General features: G+C 41.5%; 1 protein-coding gene across 1 annotated transcript in view; it reads left to right on the plus strand.

Annotated features, from left to right (window-relative positions):
• FCHO2 (FCH and mu domain containing endocytic adaptor 2) overlaps positions 1 to 20,368 on the plus strand; it is a 240,335-nt gene that overhangs the window by 185,217 nt on the left and 34,750 nt on the right. The window contains exons 15-18 of the mRNA XM_068248366.1: positions 6,573 to 6,597; positions 9,821 to 9,860; positions 11,877 to 11,962; positions 15,615 to 15,730. Coding sequence (XP_068104467.1) covers positions 6,573 to 6,597; positions 9,821 to 9,860; positions 11,877 to 11,962; positions 15,615 to 15,730 — 267 coding nt within the window. The remainder of the gene's footprint in view (positions 1 to 6,572; positions 6,598 to 9,820; positions 9,861 to 11,876; positions 11,963 to 15,614; positions 15,731 to 20,368) is intronic.

Consider the following 20,368-nt stretch of genomic DNA (forward strand, 5'->3'; position numbering starts at 1 on the left):
GTGCTAAACAATCACTATCTGCTGACCTTACTCATAATAGAAGCATATGATCCTGCTATTTAGGATGCACATATTTCTACAACTTGTTGGTTCCTCTTCACAGGATCATGTTTAATGTATATGATTGCCACAGTATCTTACTTTTGAAACCCCTACATTTTTTTATCTATCTAAGCCCCTCTGCAGCAAGTGCTGTAAAAACATGGCAGGTGATTTGGGCGCAGTCGGCACCACCATAGGCCATAATAGGAATTAAGGCTAAAGCAGCGCTCTGAGTGATTTGGGCGCCGTCAAAAGACTGATCACAAATTACGATAAAAAACACTGTAATTTGGCCAACAACAATAGCTAGAAGCCAAATTACAGAATTGAGGTACTCCCCAGCGAAGCAGGTGGATTTGGCGCACGGCGCTCAGCGCCCCATAGCAGCGATGTTATGCTGCACGGGGTGCGTAAGAGTAATCTGGGGCTCAAGCGATTGCTGGACCCCAAATTACACCTCATTCCGAGTTGCGATTACTTGGAGGGGGAATAGTATTTAATGCCACCGGGGAATTTAGCGTCAGCTGGGAGAGCCATCATTTGGCTAGCCCTGCAGCCAACTTACTGGCGGCATACTCACCAGGCCTCCTAATAAGTTTGTAGGGGAAATGGTGGGCCAAGCTGGTACAGTAGAATCCCTTTATAGTAAATTCCTAGGGACCTGGCCAAGTTTTTTTTGTTTTTACTAGATAAGTAGTTTACTTTATCATGCAATGAAATGAAGAAGGCGGATTCCGGAACTCCAAATGCAGAGAATACTTTATTCAAGCACGGTGACAAGCTTACAACAGGTTAGAATAGTGCCAGTGTCGACAGCTGTTTCGCGTGATTTCACGCCTCCTCAGGACACCAAGGCTTACCCTTTCCTCCCCAAGTCCCACCTATATACCTAGCTATGGGGGCGGTTACAAATACTTCTCAGTCTCAGTCTAAGTGTTAACCCTTTAGGGAGGAAACATATACATATATACACTCCTATGCAGTAAAAATCATGTGTACACTCCATTGAATTATCTTTAAAAAGCTGAAATTTCGTTTCTATCATTAAAACCCAGATTCTCCAAAGCATTGGTCATAGATATCAAGGAGGCCTCCTTATGTAATAAAAGTTCCTCTCTAGGTCCCCCTCTAGCCATATCCGAAATTTTCCTCAAGCCGGCCACTCTTAAGCAGTCTGCATCTCGTCCATGGCAAGAATTTACATGGTCAATCATACGGCGTGACCCCACTCCATTTTTGATCGACCTTTTATGTTGCAAAAACCTGTCCTTAAGTGGCTGAGTGGTCTCCCCTATGTAGAATCTCCCACAAGGGCACCAAATACAATACACCACATATCTGGACCTGCAATTAATAAATTCTTTAATATGCCACGTGACGCCCCCTACCTGAGCTACTTTGCCTTTCCTTCTAAATTTACATGCTGAACAATGGCCAAGAGGAAAGTTTCCTTCCCATTTTTTATCCGTAAGCCAGTTTCCCTGTCTTTCCTGTATAGGTTTAAATTCACTGTGAACCAATACTTTTTTAATCGTACAACCCCTCCTAAAGCTAATTCTTGGGGGCCTACTGGCAACTTCCCTTAGGTGATCGTCCAGTGACAATAAATGCCAATGACTACGTATCACCTGGTGGATCTGGTTGGACATAAGGGGTAAAATCAAATACAAAATTGAATCTCCTATCTTCCTGTTTCCTCTTTGACCGTCTGCTTGGTAACTGAGTCCGAGATATCGATCTGGCTTTTTCCAAAGCCTGCTCGATAGATTTTGTCTGATAACCCCTTTGTAAAAGGTGTGTAACTAAATCTGATGCCTGAGCTTCAAATGTCTCTACATCGGAGTTATTTCTTTTGAGTCTAAGAAATTGTCCGTATGGGATGGCATCCTTCACATGTCTGGGATGGTAGCTATCATAGTGGAGAAGACTGTTTGTAGCAGTGGTTTTTCTATAACCCCTAGTGGTGAGACTACCCTCCTCCACTTCAATCATGAGGTCTAAGAATTCCACTTTAGTATCTCCAAAGTTAGCTGTAAACTCCATGTTGATATAATTGGAGTTTATTCAGTCAATAAATTCTTCAAATTCTCCTCTGCTACCACCCCAGACAATCAGGATGTCATCCACATACCGCTGCCACAATTTTAAGGAATGCCTAAAGGGATTTGTGGGGGCCCAGATCACATTATCCTCCCATACTGACAAGAACAGATTAGAATAGGTTGGGGCCACCGGGGTCCCCATTGCTGTACCAGAGAGCTGCCTATACCATTCTCCATTAAATTTAAATGTGTTGTGTTCGAGAACAAATCTCAAACATTCACATATGAACTCTATGTAGTCCTCACTCTTACCAAAGTTGTCCAGTATGTGGTGTATTGCATCCAAGCCTTTCCCGTGTGGGATCCTACTGTACAAGCTAACAGTATCAATAGTAGCAAGGTGAAGACCATTCCGCCACTCAAGGGACTCTATCACCTGCAAGACATCAACTGTGTCCTGCAAAAGCGATTTAACTGATCACAAACAAGGCCTCAGTCTTAAATCCAAAAACTTGGAAAGTGTCTCCGTTAGTGAACCCACCCCGGAGACAATCGGTCGTCCGGAGGGGTTCACCAACGTCTTATGAACCTTCGGCAGATAATACCATATGGGCAGCCTGGGGAACTCCACGAATAGGTCTTCACCCATTCTTTTGGACAAAAAGCCGAAGTCTACCCCCTTCCTCAACAGAGTGCGGAGCCCGGCCTTGTCCTTTTCAATAGGGTTCCCCCTTAACTTTTCATATGTGGAAGAATCCCCAAGCTGCCTGTTGGCCTCATCAACGTACATAGTGGAGGGTATAACAACAATATTCCCCCCCTTATCCGCGGGCTTATAAACCAAATCCTTGGGGGGGAAGTCTGGTCGCCCTGGCTTCAAAGGGATCTGTGCTGTGGGCTGGAGAGCCCACACAGCACAGATCGGACCAGCATAGGCTGGTCCTTAAGTGGTTAACAAATAAATTGGTGATCTGGAGGTGTGTTTAGTTAAATGACAAGTGTAAATATTGATTTACTTCATGTACTGCAAATTTTGCACACATTCTCTGCACAACACACTGCTGGTGTAAAAAAATAAAATAAAACAAACTCCTATAAACTTCTCAATATTTTTTTCATTTGTATGACTATGGGCACACTTAACAATTGTGCTTATTATTATACCTAATGTTGAATAAAGATTTTTGTTATACTTTTTCAAATTTTGCTGTGGGAGGTGCTATTTTTTAAGGGCTTTCTTCTTCTACCATATAATTATGTATGTATCTATCTATCTTATAATGTATGTATACCATATATGTCAGGGCTGTGGTGTTGGTACAAAAATTATTCTACTCCTCAGTTTATGAATCCTCCGACTCCCGGTACCCAGAATCGCTCCGACTCCTTAGTCTACTACTTACCAGGGTTTTGGAGTTGGTACAAAAATCCTCCGATTACTCAGTTTATGAAACCTCAGATTCCAGATACCCTAAAATGCAGATACCCCAAAATTGCTCTAAGGGCTCTTTCCCACCAGCAATCACAAAAGAAAAGACTAATGCAAGCGTTTGCAATTTATCATTCGCATTGAATTTGAATTGCAAAATCGCTCCAGAAAGTGTTTGCGATTTGCAAATCAAATCGTGGTAGTGATACCTACCATGATGCCTATGTTAAATTAGCAACCCTAGCAATTTAAAAATTGCTGCTAGTGGAAAAGAGCCCTGACACGGACTCCTTGACTCTGACTCCACAGCCCAGGTATATATTAAAGCGGAATATATCCCTGCATTTCAACTTTGCTCTAAAACATTATTTACAGCATATTATATGCAACCAGCATTTTTTTTTACTAGACCAGCATTGGAAGGCTTTAAAGTTCCTGGAGAGAACTGCTGCTGCATCTAAAGCTTACATAGATACATTTAAGCAAAACAAAATGTAACAACTGTGGAATGTGAGTCACTCTCTCTGACTGTGCAGGAGCTGGAGGACAGCCAAAGAGTGTGTAACATTCCTCACTTGCTACATTTTGTTTACTTAAATGTATCTCTCTAAACTTCGGCAGTTCTCTCCACGAACTTTAAAGCTGTGTGTAACCCTTCCAATGCTGGTCTAGTAAACAAAAAATGCTGGTTGCATATAATATGCTGTAAATAATGTTTTAGAGCAAAGTTGAAATGCAGGGTTATATTCCGCTTTAACTTGAGTTTGATAGAAAGCATCCTTCCACACCATTATGCTCTTGTTCTTTGAAATCGGTGAATAATTTTAAAATTGACTTTTCTGTTGAACGTTTTAGGTAAACGCTTTTATACAATACATTTAAACGTTCTGTAATGTGTACGAATGCCTACTCTTTATGTGCTATGTCATGAACCATGTCCCAGCTAGTACTTTAGAAAACGCAGCCCTTACAAATATTGACTGTCTCGCAGAGTACAATGTTTCTAAGCTTTATTGCCCGTGTTAAATGCATTCTTGTGTTGTCTTGCTTTTCCCAATCCCTAGAGTTGTATGTCCTTTTTGTTGCTGCACAATAAAAGTCCGATTGAACTCGGATCCACCTCTGTGTACTTTACACATCTATTTGTCTTATTTATGTGGCTATTTATAGTGTTATACTTTGCTCTCATGGGGTGGTGATGCATAGGAAATGCACTATAGCTCACCTTTCCGTTTATTACATGAAACACTGCCTGTCTTGCTATATCTTTTCAGCACAGTTATGGGAGTATTATTTCTGTCTTTAATCTATCTGTCATGTGCAGACAAAGGCAAATGCAGATTTCTTAACCACTTCAGCCCACGGTTTGTTTTTACCTTAAGGACAGCAGCAGTTTTCCCCTGTCAGCACTCCTCCCATTCATTCGCCAATAACTTTATCTCTACTGATCACACCTAAATGATCTATATCTTGTTTTATTAATTGTTTTTGCCACATATAAGGCTTTTTGGGGTTGATACTGGTTTTCAGTAATTACTTTTTCTAGGCATTTTATAGGGAAATGAAAGATGGGCCATTTCTCAAATTTTATACCCTACAGTTTTAAAATAAACAATACTACTATAGATAGATAAAATAATTATAATATACCATCATTATATAGCTCAGACCCTAAGGTAACTATGTATTTCTTTTAAACTCATAGTTTTTTTTCAATACTGTTTCTGTTTTGAAGCAACAGGGTGGGGGGCTAATAAGGTTTTACGGTAATAAGTATTCAATGTATTTTTACTTTTATTTTTCGGCCACTAGCTGGTGATATACACTGTCCTGGAAGTTACCATTAAGGCCAGTTTCACACTGCAAAAACAGGCCTTCAGGGAACGCAATGTTAGTACTCGTTGTTCCCTGTCTGGCCACCAGCCAAGCAGGAAGTGATGCACACTTGCGGTCACTTCCTGCTTTGGGAATGCGGAAGTGCACGAAAGCATATTGTAAAAATACGCATTGCACGCCGCAACATCAACACGTGAAATCCCCGCGTCGCCATTGCCTAACATGATTTCTCAGATCGTTCCAGGTCGCTGCAGAAACCGCACAGTAATTTAGTTTTGTGCTAGCGTTAGATCGAGGACTTCCGGCCCAGAATACCGCAATGTGGGGCGTGTAAACCCCCCATGGGGATACATTAGGCTTCAGTAGCAGTGCGGCAATTCTGCTGCACCGCGCCAGTATGAAAGGGCCCTCAGTGTTCAATCATTTGTTATTGCTACATTTGTGACGTTCACTTTTATCAATCGACATCCCTCGTAATTTGAAGCATGTTTATTAATTGACAGGTACTTCGATTGGCATGGGGAATATGTTCCCCTTCGTTAATCACCAACATGTAAATCCTGCTGTGAACGAGCAGGGGAAGCAACACTGGACACATACTGTATGTGTCCAGATTGATTTATGGCAGCTCAAACTGTGGTTAAAGCGGATCTGAGATGAAAAACTAACTAGAACAAGTAACAGTATATGATTATTTCTTCCTGTGGTACAATGACAGCAGCCATGTTCTGCTTGTGATCATTACACACAGGCAAGCTGCACTGCATCTCCACCCCTCAGCCTGTGAAAACTTCACTCCACTCTCCTCCCCTTGCCTCTGAAATCCCTGGCTAGTAACCTCCTCCTGCCCAGACTGAGCTCCCATAAGCCCTTGCTACATGGGTCTCAGAGTGCCAAGGCACAGGAGGAGATGAGGATGAGGCTTGTTTAGTTCATAGGGAATTAGGATATTGAAACCATTAAAAAAAAGTCTTGGGCTTGAGGAATGCCCTATAAACTATATGTAAGGAACACAATTATGCAATGAGTAAAAGTTTATCTTGGTTCCACTTTAAAGGAAACCAGAGGTGAAGAGTTTTATTCCTCAGTGAGGATTACTCTATAGTCCTGACTAAGTCCTGTCTGGAGAGAATAGTCTAATGTAATTACATATTTGCAGCATAAAATCTCATCGATATAACAAATTTACATGTTCTACAAATCCATTTTCATTCTGTCCCCAGGCACACATGACCCGGAATGCTTCAAGTAAGTAAACTTGTCCTCATAAAATGAGAATCACATTGGCAAATGTTCAGGGCGGTCGTCAATTCTTTTTTTTGTAACTATAAAGGTTTAAAAGTCTTTATTATTTGTCATCTTTCTATCCTCAGCTTGTAATAAGGCAGTAGTCAGTCCGCGGTCAGTTCATCTTAAAGCTTTAGCTAGACTCCATGAGGCTCCAGGCAGCCAGAGATCTGTGGTGGAAATCTGCCCGGGAACAAGTGCACTTTTATTTTATTGGTCATTAACCGGAGCACTGATTTCTCAACCGCAAACTACCATTTTAACCCTTTCATGTGCTTGATTAGGAAGTCTGTGTAAGGCAGCCTTTCTCAACTTTTTTTACCCTGGAGGAACCCTGCAAATAATTTTTGGATCTCAGGGAACCCCTGCAAATAATTTTTGGATCCTGAGTAACCCCTGAATTTATTTTGCAGGAAGCATGGTCTTTAAAAGTAGGTGTGGCTGTTTATTTCATTACCCCCTATTACAGTGCCACTCATTATACTGTCTCCTTATCCTAGTGCTTTTTATTAATGTGCTCATTATTATTCTAACCTCCAATTTAGTGCTTCTTTTTACTGTACCCCCTATTATAATGTGCTCTATTATACTTTCCCCACGATGGGGTAAAATGCCAAGGAACCCCTGCACAGTCCTCAAGGAACCCTGGGGTTCCATTGAACCCTCTTTGAGAAAGCCTGGTGTATGGAGACAGCTGCTTCCTTAATGGTTTATTAACAAGACTTGTAAAGTTTTGTTTGTTTTTACAAATACCGGCCAATCCAAGAAAGAATAGCTACGAGATGACAGCGACCTCAGGAGCCTAGAAAGACGAAAACAATGTGGCATTTTTGTGCTACTGGAAAAGACCTCATGGAGCAGTACTGGAAGCTATAGTGATGGTCAGGTCTAGGAGAACTCATGGAGAAACATGCGATTTGTTTGATCAGCTGATACATTTGCAAAGCTCTGATTTGCTGTGATCACATTCTGCTTTAGCACGTGATTATGACTAGCAAATCAGAGACTTACATACTTATCACCTGACCAGACTAATCACATGCTTCTCCATCAGTTCTCTTAGACATGACCATCTCTACTGGAGGCATTTCAGAAACAGCCAGGTGCGTGCTGCCTAACAAAAGCTGTAGGTTTAGTGGAGCACATTTTTTATATGTGCATGAAAACTTGTACTGTTAAGCTTGAAGATCTTATTCTGTGAAGCCTGTTTAAAGCAGACCTGCCATGATTCACATTTTCTATAAAATGATCAGTGCTGCCAACAGTGAAGTCCAATTTCAGACCTACGTGTTTTCTTATTCCACAGTAGACATTCCCTGCCAGAAATGATATTCATCTAAATATAAGCTTATTGATTAGCTCATGTCAAATAAAACATATTTAACCTGCTGAGCGGTCTGGACGAGCTCAGCTCGTCCAACACCGCCAGAGGCTGCCGCTCAGGCCCTGCTGGGCCGATTTCCACCAAATAAAAAGCAGCACACGCAGCCGGCACTTTGCCAGCCGCGTGTGCTGCCTGATCGCCGCTGCAGCGCGGCGATCCGCCGCGTGCAGCGGCGAAAGAGGGTCCCCCCAGCCGCCCGAGCCCAGCGTAGCCGGAACAAACAGTTCCGGCCAGCGCTAAGGGCTGGATCGGAGGCGGCTGACGTCAGGACGTCGGCTGACGTCCATGACGTCACTCCGCTCGTCGCCATGGCGACGAGGGAAGCGAAACACGGAGGGCCGCTCATTGCGGCCTTCCGTGTTATTTCTTGCCGCCGGAGGCGATCGGAAGATCGCCTCCGGAGCGCCCTCTAGTGGGCTTTCATGCAGCCAACTTTCAGTTGGCTGCATGAAATAGTTTTTTTTTTATTTAAAAAAAACCCTCCCGCAGCCACCCTGGCGATTTAATCAGAACGCCAGGGTGGTTAAGGAAGAACACCATTTTGTCTACCAAGCTAGCCAATTGTGATTTGAAAAAAATCAAGATGTAACTAGAGAAACAAGTTACTTGCTTAACAGTTCTGAGCATGATAGTTGTGTTAGAGAGAACAGAATAACTTGGCTTTGTCAGGGTGAAACAATATAGGATTTTTAATCAAATGTTAGAGGTTTTAATTAAGAAAAGTGCTTTTGAAAGATTAACTCGCCTCAACTTAAAGAGACACTGAAGCGAAAAAAAAAATTATGATATTATGATTTGTATGTGTAGTACAAAGAAATAAAACATTAAGATCAGATACATCAGTCTAATTGTTTCCAGTACAGGAAGAGTTAAGAAACTCCAGTTGTTATCTCTATGCAAAAAAGCTATTAAGCTCTCCGACTAAGTCGTGGAGAGGGCTGTTATCTGACTTTTATTATCTCAACTGTAATTGAACTGTTTACTTTTCCTCTGCCAGAGGAGAGGTCATTACTTCACAGACTGCTCTGAAAGACTCATTTTGAATGCTGGGTGTTGTGTAATCTGCAAATATTATAGAATGATGCAATGTTAGAAAAAACACTATATACCTGAAAATAAAAGTATGAGAATATTTTCTTTGCTGCTAATCTTCTAGTAATTATTCATAGTACACAACCAATTCACTATATCATATTTTTTTTTTTCGCTTCAGTGTCTCTTTAAAAGAGCAGAAAATGCCATTTTAAATTCTTAACAGTTTTTCAAAGCAAATTAATTGTGGGATCAGTCTGAACAACATGATAATACTGAGAGGAACAGGACCTACTACTACAGATCCTTGTTACCTCTTGTCTTTTATTTTATCATGTGCCCAAAACTTGGAAGTAGGATTTTTAGTTGCAGAAGACTGGCTAGCATTTGGGCATTTATTATAATTAGATGTTGGGCCTAGTGTTATAATTCAGCTCTCTGACCTGGAAATATGCTCCTCCCCTTCCTGTTGTCCACAAACCAGTAAACATACTTAAGATGCTAGAAATTGTGGCTACTATTGTATGGAGATTAGGAAGAGGTGGAGCATAGCTACAAATTATAGAGGCCAAGGCCTATATTCAATCTTGACCCAAGACTACAGAACTTCCCTGGGGACACAGAACAGGGATTAACGTAAAACAGGGGTACTTGCAATCACCTTGCTCCATCTGTATTTATGTAATATTTATTTGCAAGGGTTGTAAAAACTGCAAATGTTTGCTTACTTTTCAATGAATGCTAATTTTATATTCTTACATCTTTTAGGTGAAGAGATGACCAAACTAAAAATGTCAGGGACAACAGAGTAAGTTTTCCATATGTTGTTGCTTCATGGTAGTTGGAGCTTGGGAAGAGTGAGGTCTTTACCTATATGATGCCAGCACTCTATAAATACTCAATAAAAATGATAAGTAGGGATGAGCAGCGAGTGCTAATAACTCTGAAGTGATGCTGTTTTTTGGTCGTTTCAAGTAGCAGTCAAATAGATTCTGTTGCATGTTTTTCGTCATATTTACATAGAATTTGTATAGTCAGTGAACCAATAAACATGTTCTGTTTTTTATTCTAAAGAGAACCCGAGCCAGGTCTACAAGTAAAAAAAAAAGAAATGCTGCTTGGTCCATGAGGGTTGCTGGACCAGGCAGCATTCATTACCTCCTCTCCCCACCGCTCCTATCTGCAGTAATCCATCACTTTCACTTCGGTGACCTTATGGTGGCCACTAATGATCCAATCTTTTTCATTCAATCTTACCATTTCTATGTAATATAAGGGACTACCTAAAGTATCCATTCAATGCATTCACTCAGTTTACTCTTCTACTACATAGATTTGGTGAAATTGGATGAAAAAGATTGGATAATTAGTGGTCACCTTTAGGGGCCACAACGCTGCAGAGGAAGGCCTGTGCTCTCCTCTGAGAGCACAGCACTGATGAACATGGAGAGCGTCGGGGGAGAGGAGGGGAGCAGACAGCGGGAGCCTGTTAGAGCCATTAGAAGGCTTTGATAGGTGGGGAAGGGGTGTTTTGCAGGCGTCCCTTATCCTGCAGTGGGAAGCCCCTTCCCAGTAGTCTGCCGACATTATTAATGTTGCCAGATTCCGGGGGTGGGGGCACGGAGAGCGGCGGTCAGGACACACAAAGGCATGTCCTGCAGATGGGAACATGCCTCTGTGTCCCTTTTTTTAGATTTAAAAACCCACCTCGGGTACTCTTTAAACATTGGTATGTGGTAAAAGTTTGCAGTCCTCATCTGGGTAATATTGAAACATAATGAGAATTGCTCAAAGGTTAGCAGATTAGCAGTTATGTGATTGCAGTCTCATGCAGAAGCCCCCAATGCCAACAGATGGCCACACACCATAAAATAAAATTATCCAATTTTACGGCAGTTCAATAAAAACGATTGTTTGTACAGAAGAATTGAAAGCTTTTTTTTTTTTTTATTTGTTCGAGAAATCTGATTGAATTGCCCTTTTTTCCTTTTTCATAAAAGAACATCTGGAGTGGCCGATTTGTCTATTTTTTATAAAAACGTAAGTGTAGGTTAGTGTCAATATTTTGATGTATAGACCCACGCAATTTTTAATTTTTTTTTAATTTTTTTTTTTTGTGTTTTCAATTTATTTATTTTTTTCATCATATGGGAAAAATTGAACACAAGTGTGAAACATTGGGCAGATGTTTTAAATGTTGCAATCAATTGAAAAATTTATTGTAATTCTTGAATTGAAAAGAAGTTTAAAGAATTGTTTGGTGTGTGTGTGGCTGCCTTTAGTGAAACTTCCGCCTGTGAAGGACTAGCCAGTGTGGTCTACAAGATTCCGCTTTTGTACATTCTTTACTACCCGCCATGCAAACTCTAGCCTAGCCCTACCCTCAGACTAATTGTACTTGCCTCCTTAGCGGTAACACCGAGTCGGGCTCGGGATGGAAATCCACAGCTCAGAGCAGTAATCTCGAGTTGGATCCATCGGAGGTGTGGAATGTGCAGGGCTGCTACAGATCTATCAAGTGGTATGATTTTTAGGTTCTGAAAGCTTGTGAAAAAATTGCACCGCTTTTTGGAAAAAAAATCTGGAAATCATCATACTGCCAGGGAGGATAAAGGCCCATACTTATTACTTGTTGCTGGTGCTGTAACAATTGCAGCATCACCATAGGAGAAATGTACTGTAGAGAAGCACGTAACTGTAGCTTTACCTTGAGAGTGGGAGTGCGCTGGAAACTTGTGTCAGAAATGAACACCTTAATTGGTATTGTCCATTCAGATTCTGAAGCAGGATCATTTACATGTTTCAATATTTCCACATTTTGCAGCAGAGTTAACAGTGATCTTCTGGCCTGGGACCCTTTGTTTGGCAACTCAGTTGAGTCCTCTCCCCAATCTTCATCCAGTTCCACAGGTAAAGTTCAGTCATATTGTATTCTGTATCACACTGTGTACAATTTACATCCGTGTATCTGAGCTGCATCATCTTTTCATGTAAATAAAATGTATTCCTGTTACCTACATAGGCAAACTGCTGTAACAGCACGACATAGGCCTGGGCATAGCCATATTACTGAAGGTTATTATCTAACCCCTCACTAGAAAATAAGTCTGTATTTAACCTTCTTACACCTCCATAGTAAGTGGGATACACAAAGCGATTGGTGCGACATCAAATGCCAACTTTGCTCTGTTTTCTCTTTGCCTTTTTTTCTTCTTCTTAAAGCGGACCTGAACTCAGAATGCCCTCTCTGCTCTAAAAGATACACAACAGCGTACTAACATTTAAACAAAAAACATTTCTTTGTTACAGCTGATACCTATCCTAAAATAAATCTGCATGGTTTCTACTTCCTTATTCATGGAAGCAGACATATTGTTAACTTCAAATGGCATTATCTGCCATCTCTACCATAGGCAGTCATGTGACACACGGGGAGAGATCAGATTACAACTTGTGATTAGACACAAATGAGGGGAAATTAAACACGCTACACCCTCTAAATACACACAGGGTGCATTTCTCTATGTATTTCTTCAGTTCTGTGCAAGAGTTCAGGTCCACTTTAAAGCAGACCTGAACTCAGAACTTCCTCTTTGCTCTAAAAGATAAGCAACAGCATAATAGCCTTTACAGAAAAAAAACATTTCGTTGTTGCAGCTTATAGATCTCCTTCAGAGATGCTGCAGTGTAGTGACTTCTTGGTTTGCTGAGAGCACAGAAAGGGTTAACCTCTGTTTACATACTAGCTCTCAACTTGGCAGACAGCTGAGAGCTCAAATTACACTAGCTCATTACTTGCTGAGAAGGGAGAATTAGACAGGCTGTTCTCTATTAACACAAGCAGGGTGAGCTTCTCTGTGTTCTCCTTCTCTGCAAAATTTCAGGTCTGCTTTAAAATGAAGTTTTTGTTCTCTGCTTTATCGGTCTAGACCAGTGTTTCATAACGTTTAAAGTACACAACCCTGCATAAAAGTTCACATTTACCAAGTACCCACTAATATAAAAAGTAGTGAAGTTGAAGGTTGTATTTATTTAATGGAAACTCTGGGAATACAAGAAATGTAATGCCTTCTTTGTGTGGCTCACAATATGTCTAGTACCCCATGCACATATATGGTACATTCATTAGTAGTACACCATAACTGTGTATGAGTGCTGTCCAAAAATAATAAAAAAAAATACCTGTTCAGTTTTAAGCAGGCATACCCGCGGAGCTATGAGAAGCACCCATTGGGTGTGTTTTGTAGGCTAGGCTCTAGTGGGACTGGATTTTTAAACTCCCTGGCGGTATTGACGAGTATACACTTCAATATAAAACATGCTGTGAACAGTACTGATGTGCATACACGTCAGTAGTCTCCTGCAATGTATTCTAGACCCTTGCTTGACACATTTTGGAAAGTTACAGGAAAATAAAAATTATGAAAATTAATTGTATCACTTTTTGCACAGAAATCCTGGGGAAATTAAACACCAGGGACTAGATGTTTTAGCTTCAGAATTTTTGTGAACATTTCTGATTGCAAGCAACAGACTTTCAATGTGTGTGTATTTGTTTCTTCCCATTTCTTCTTCTTCAGCTGCACTAAAGGAGCCTTTTGAGAGTTTCCCTTTTTCTCCCACAACTTTGACCTCAAGTAATATGTCTGAGTTCTCTTTTGACTTCCCAGTGCCTGATCCTGGAGGCACGGCACAATTTGATTTTGGTGCTAACTTTTTCCATAACGTTGGCACCTTGAAAGCTCAGGTAGAAAACACGCAGCCTGCTTTGCCTCAGAGGCCGCGGACCACTCTTTACGAGGGTAACAGCAACAAATACAATAGAACAAGCCGCAAGAAGCTCCAGAGGTTCCATAGCGCTTTTGAGAAAGTTGACAACATGCGCTATTATTTATCTGAGAGAACTCTGAGAAACTATGTTGTTGAAGACTATGTAGGCTTGTCTAATGCCAACTATTGTATCGATGATGTGTTTGTTGAAGAAAACTCAAACCCTTCAGACAAGTCGTCAAAATCTGCCTCTGTGAACTGTAGCCTGCCTACAGGGCATACAAACAATGGTATGACAAGCATGCCTTGTGTCGCTTTGTTGTGCAGTGTACTGCCCCCGAACAGTGGATTTTGGTTACAATCATTTTGTGGATGTAAACCTCATGCCCCCCCTTTTCATCCATATTCTGTACCTGTTGCATCCTGTTATTTTAACACAATTTTAGTTCTTAAACCGTGTGTCTTTTCCAGGCAGCTTTCTTTTATTTTATTTATTTGCATAAGATGTAAACATATTGTTTGTCTACAGTGGATTTACATTTGAGCATACGTTTGAATGTTTTACTGTTTTTTTAAATATGCAAACTTGTCTTGTATTTTGAAATTTGGTGTTTTCATTTGTAGCGCATGTTTCTGTGCATGGTATGATTTATTTTTTTCAATTAATTTTTTTATACTTTAATACATTTTGCAGAGGTTTGTTGTTGTTATGCCTTGCAGTTGTCTGCTGATATGTTCTTAATTGTTTTTGTTTAAATTAGCACCTATTACAGTAGGGTAAACCTACTTGGTTACAAACACTTAGAGCCTAGGTCTTAGGCTGGTTAAAAACGTGCAGGAGAACGGCTCCTGCAGGCGTTGTGGCGTGTAGTCGGGAATCAGCGGTGTGACGCTGAGTAGCGGCTGTAGTAGTTAATTTACCCGAAGTGGAAGCGCCGATTCCCGACGATAAAATGCGCCGGGATGCGTCGTACCGCAACGCATCGAAACGCAGCGGCGGGTGTGAAAGTTAAAATGAAAGTCTATGGACTTTCCCTTTACCTTGGTTAACGCAAAGTATAGACTTTGCGTTAAAACGCCGAAAGAGGGCTCTGGTGTGAAAGAGTCCAAAGGCTTGATTCCCATCTGGTGTAGAAAAGGTACTGTTAGGTAAGTTTTCCTCAGGGCTGTGGAGTTGGAGTCGAGGAGTCTGAGGTTTCATAAACAAAGGATTTGGAGTCAAATGTTTTTTTTTTTTTTACCGATTCCATAGCCCTGATAGGGCTGTGCAGTTGGAGGTGAGGAATCTGAGCAAATTTTTGGATACCTGGAGTCAGTGGTTTCATAAACTGAGGAGTCGGATGATTTTTGTCCTGACTCCACAGCCATGGTTTCCACACCTCCACTCAACATCTTTGTATGTCTAGCAACCATCTAATGTCCACTTATCAGCTTGCCGTTATGTTGAAGAAAAGCAAGTGTTACCGAGCACCGGCTTATCCTGAAATGGCCCCAACCTTGCTTAGGGTCGGTGCGTCATCACTGATAGAGCAACATGGAAAGATAGAGTTTAACTGTCTCTTAAATGGGTAGTAGCCCTGGGGCTAAAAATGTAGATAACCACTGTGCTTTTAAAGTATTTACTTTATCAGTAAGTGAGGCATATACTGTAAACTTTATTGGGAGGCTATGATGAATTATGCCGTGCTTTTATGCTATTCCCTAAGGGCTCACCTGGGGTACATGGCTCATAACATTCTTCAGCTCTGTAAGCAGTGATAAGCAGCCGCTAAAATTGTGTTTTCTTTAACAGTGTCGCCACCCGCACGGCCCACCACACCACTTTCCATTGGCACAATCGTTCCCCCTCCACGGCCGCCATCCAGACCAAAGCTCCCCACGTCCAAGCTCAGTGGAATAAATGAAGTAGTAAGTAATGTTCCTTAAAGCATACGTCTAGCTAAATTATGTTTCAAGCAAAGTGTTCAGATCTAGTCTTTCTGGTGCGTACTCAGTGTCACTCAAAATAAGTGACATTTCATATTTACCTATGCGCTTGTAAAAGCTGGATTATTCTTGGCAGCACCATCTCGCTTTTCTTCTTAAGGCTCGCCATGTACTCCTCAATAATGCACCCTCCTCTAAACCCTAACAGTACCGGCAGGCTCTAGCCCCTTAAGAATCAGAGCCTTTTTTTCTGGATTTCATTCTGTTATCACTGTGATTGGCTTACAGTTATCACTGTGATTGGCTTACAGTTATCACATGGGCAAAAGCCAATGAAATTGGCTCCTGACCGGTGTACGGAGCTCAGCTGTCTGCGAACTACAATGGCGACAGAGCAACTGGAAGAACGGGACCGTGTAGCTACAGTAATTTAGATTAAGGATGGTCGATGAGATGCAAATAATTTTAAGTTGATGCAGTATTATACAAATTTTGTATAAAAATGTATGCAGCTTGAACATGAACCAATCAAATCCTGCTGAGGAAAAATTTGATTAATCCATTTTCAAGCTGCATAAATTTACATACAAAGTTTGCATAATCCTGCATCAACTCCAAATTATTCTAATTGACATCCCTAATTGAGTCTACACCGTAGCAGGAATAACAGGCAATAAACAATGTGCAGATTTCAATTACAGCAAGCATTGTGTAATGGTTAAGGGCTCTGCCTCTGACACAGGAGACCAGGGTTCGAATCTCAGCTCTGCCTGTTCAGTAAGCCAGCACCTATTCAGTAGGAGACCTTAGGCAAGTCTCCCTAACACTGCTACTGCCTATAGAGCGCATCCCAGTGGCTGCAGCTCTGGCGCTTTGAGTCCGCCAGGAGAAAAGCGCGATATAAATGTTATTGGTCTTGTCTTGTTAATTAACTTAATTAACTTTAATTATAAGTGAGAAACAGGCTGTCTGCATGCATGTGGGGTTGACGAGGCTCCGTAAAATGTAAAGCTATAGGCGTTCTAGACACCAGCAGTTCTGGATGTAAGCCTGACTTCAGCGGCATAAAGAGATGATTTTCATATTTAGTAGCGGTTCATTGTGGGTAACCACTGATGTTCACATAGGGCTTGTTCACACTAAGGGCGTTCTTGTCCTTTTTTCAAGCGTGGGCGACTTTCAAAATCGCCCTAAAACCGGTTGTGCAATGATTCCCTATGAGAGAGTTCACAGCTGAGCGGTTCATTTCTGATCTGCTCAGCAAAGCGCTGCCTGTACCTTTTTGGAGGCAATTCCACCTCAAAGGTATAAGAAAACCGCAAAACGCTCACAAAATCGCTTTGTGCAGCGATTGCGTTCGCATTTTTAAGAATAAATACATTGTTTTTATTCTTTTCCGGGGCAAAGAGTTTACTTCCTGAATTGGTGCCAGGGAGAGAATTAAAAAACTGCTCTTGAAAAGCAATTTTAACAAAAATGCACCGCCCACCCAAGTGCCGGGAATTGCAAAAAAAATCGCGTCAAACGCCCGACACAAACGCTAACACGATCGGAACACAATGTGAACAAGGCCTCAAAGCTAAATTATTGTAAATTCCTTCTGTTTTAAAGGACATCCGAAGTGAGAAAAATATGTAGGCTGCCATGTTTACTTCTTTTTAAGCAATGCCAGTTGCCTGGCAGCCCTGCTGATCTATTTGGTTGCAGTAGTATTTGAATAACACCAGGAACAAGCATGCAGCTAATGTTGTGAGATCTGACAATGTCAGAAACATCTGATATGCTGCATGCTTGTTCAGGGTCTATGGCTAAAAGTATTAGAGGCAGAGGATCAGCAGGATAGCCAGGCATCTGGTATTGTTTAAAAGGAAATAATTTTGGCAGCCTCCATAGCCCTCTCATTACAGTTATACTTTACGAAGGCAAATCACGCTAAGCGTTACGTATGACAGAAAATTATTTTTTAAAACCTAATTTTTATTGAGAAGGATAGAATACAAAGTATGAATGTAACGAGTACAAAAAAAACTTTACATAGAAAGGACTGGTTTTTTTTCTCAAATTTGTGACAGAGAATTCTTTAAGGCCTCATTCACACCTAAAATCTAAAATGCAAATGCAAGTGTTTTGCGTTTTTTTTGTTCCCCCCCCCCCTTCCCGGCACTCCACTGCGCGCTGCGTTTCAGATAAAATCACTTTTCTAAGCGCTTTTCCAGAACGGTTTTGTAATTTACTCCCGATGCAAGTCAGGAAGTGAACTCTTTGACCCAGTAAAGAATAAATACAATGTATTTATTTTAAAAAAACGTGAAGACAATCGCAGCGGCTTTGTGAGCGATTAGCGCTCTTCCTATACCTTCCATAATACGAAAATCGCCCCAAAAATTGTACAGGCACCACTTTGCTGGATGCACAGCACACGAACTGCGCTGATATGAACTTTCTCATAGGGAATCATTGCACAAGCGTTTTATGGGCGATTTAAAAAATCTCCTGCGCTTGCAAAAAGGCCGGAAATGCCCCTAGTGTGAACGAGCCCTAAGTGAAGTTCCACTCTAAATAAAACGGGGCTATTAATATTAGGGATGATCAATGGGATGCAAATCCATTCTCCTTGCATTAAAACTGGATGTAAATGATATGCAGCTTGAAATTGGACCAATCAGAATAACTTTTTGTCAATTTTTATTGGTCCAAGTTCAAGCTGCATAACATTTACATTAAATTTGAATGGATTGAGAAGAGATTTGCTTCTCATTGACCATATCTTATGAATATTGTATCAGGGCTGCACAAATGTAAATGAAAGCATGTCAGTACTGTGAGAAATATGGACACTGCTATTTTCTTAGGCTAGGCTAATAGGATTTCCAAAGGACGATAGCAATGCAATTTCCATATTCCTTTCACTACCTGTGGTTGTAATGCTGTATAAAAAAATTGCCTCTCTGAGGGGATCCAAAAAAAGTATGTTTCCAGTCATTTCCTATTATCCAGTGGCCCAGGATGCGTTCTGCACAGTTACCTGCTGTACACATGTCCTGTTGCTGTGAGTGTACGCCCCTATCCCCCAAAGGGATGCACTTTTACGCACACGCTATTAATGCATGCAGTTTAACGCACTTGTTTTCCTGCACTTCTGTAAGTATTGCATCCACAGTGCACCAAAAAAATGCACACAGCAGTGTGTTGTGAGAAAGCTTTTAGCTAAAACACGTACAGTAGATATAAACTGATAGAGAAACATGGAAAATGTCCTTCATCTGTGCTGCAAGTCAGTTGTATTGTATTAAGGAAAGCTCACTGCAGTGCATTCAGTGTAAACCAGTCCTCGCTCAGTGAGCCAAGAGGAGCAGCGCTTACAGGTACAGGACATACAACAGATATACATTATACAGTGTATAGATCACATATACGTAAGGCTTGGAGAGCGGAAACAAAGCAATGGTGGCCCTTTAGGAAGGTTAGAAGTGATATTAACCAAAATTATTATTCTTTAAATGCTGTTCCTTTTAGCATATCACCTTCTTCACAGGTATCTCTCCCCAGACCCCCCAATCCCTGCAAGAATTGTATATATAACAGTCGCCTTAAAAATTATCTCTGGGTTAAGGAGTACCTCCAGTATAAAAAGACAGAACCCGTCTTGCCAGGCTCTGACTTAATAATGCAGGATTGGGGAAGAGGGGTGGTTGTCTCTAAATAATTAACTCGGAGACCCACTTCCCCCCGCCCCCCAAAGCCTGCATTGTTAAAACAGCTTGTCATGACAGGCTCTGTCTTTTTATACTGGATGTACTCTTCAATGGAACTCAACAAGGCACTGTATATATACAGTTGAGCCCCTCTTATCCAGAACTCAACCAACCAGCACAAATCACCAGCAGTACTCACAGTGGTTAAGGCCAACTTTTTAAGGTGTTTGTCGGCTCTGCTGTGCTTAACGGAGTCATCAGGGAAAATCCGCTTCACCCCCCACCCCCACTCTCTACTTACCCGGGGCTTTCTCTAGCAGCTGACACGTCCCACGCCGCAGCTCTGCTCTCAGCCGTCGACTCGGTGTTCTCACCGGTGCAGAGGGTGACCTTAAGATCGTCCTCTACTATGCCTGCACGACACCGCTGTCAATCAAGCCCTCGTTGCCTGCGGTGTACTGTGCAGGCGCAGAACTACTGTGCCTGCAAAGTACACCGTGGACTTGAACGCTCACACAGGCGCACTAGAGGAAGTCATCCTCTTCACCGGCAGGGACCCCGGGCCAGCGGCTGAGTGGAACTACGGATTGGGACATGTCAGCTGCAAGGGGCTGGCGGATGCGCCGGGTAAATAGAGCTGTGGGGGAGCTGTTTTCCCTGACGACTCCTTTAAATACTGGGTTCCACCACTCCCCCAAGGTTAATATACTTTCAATTACTGTATTTTAACATTTAAAACCATTTAATAGAGAGTTCATGTTGTGTATGTAGGTGGGTATATAGAACTGTATTAGCCAGGCCTATTTCTAACATTGAGTCGTAAGCAACCAGAAAGCAAACTTATCCGGCATCAGCTGATCCCCATTAGTGCTGGATAACAGAGACTCTACTGTATGTGCCTAGAATTATTTTTAATGTGTCTCAC

The sequence above is a fragment of the Hyperolius riggenbachi genome, chromosome 1 (genome assembly GCF_040937935.1).
Source record: "Hyperolius riggenbachi isolate aHypRig1 chromosome 1, aHypRig1.pri, whole genome shotgun sequence".
Lineage (NCBI taxonomy): Eukaryota > Metazoa > Chordata > Amphibia > Anura > Hyperoliidae > Hyperolius > Hyperolius riggenbachi.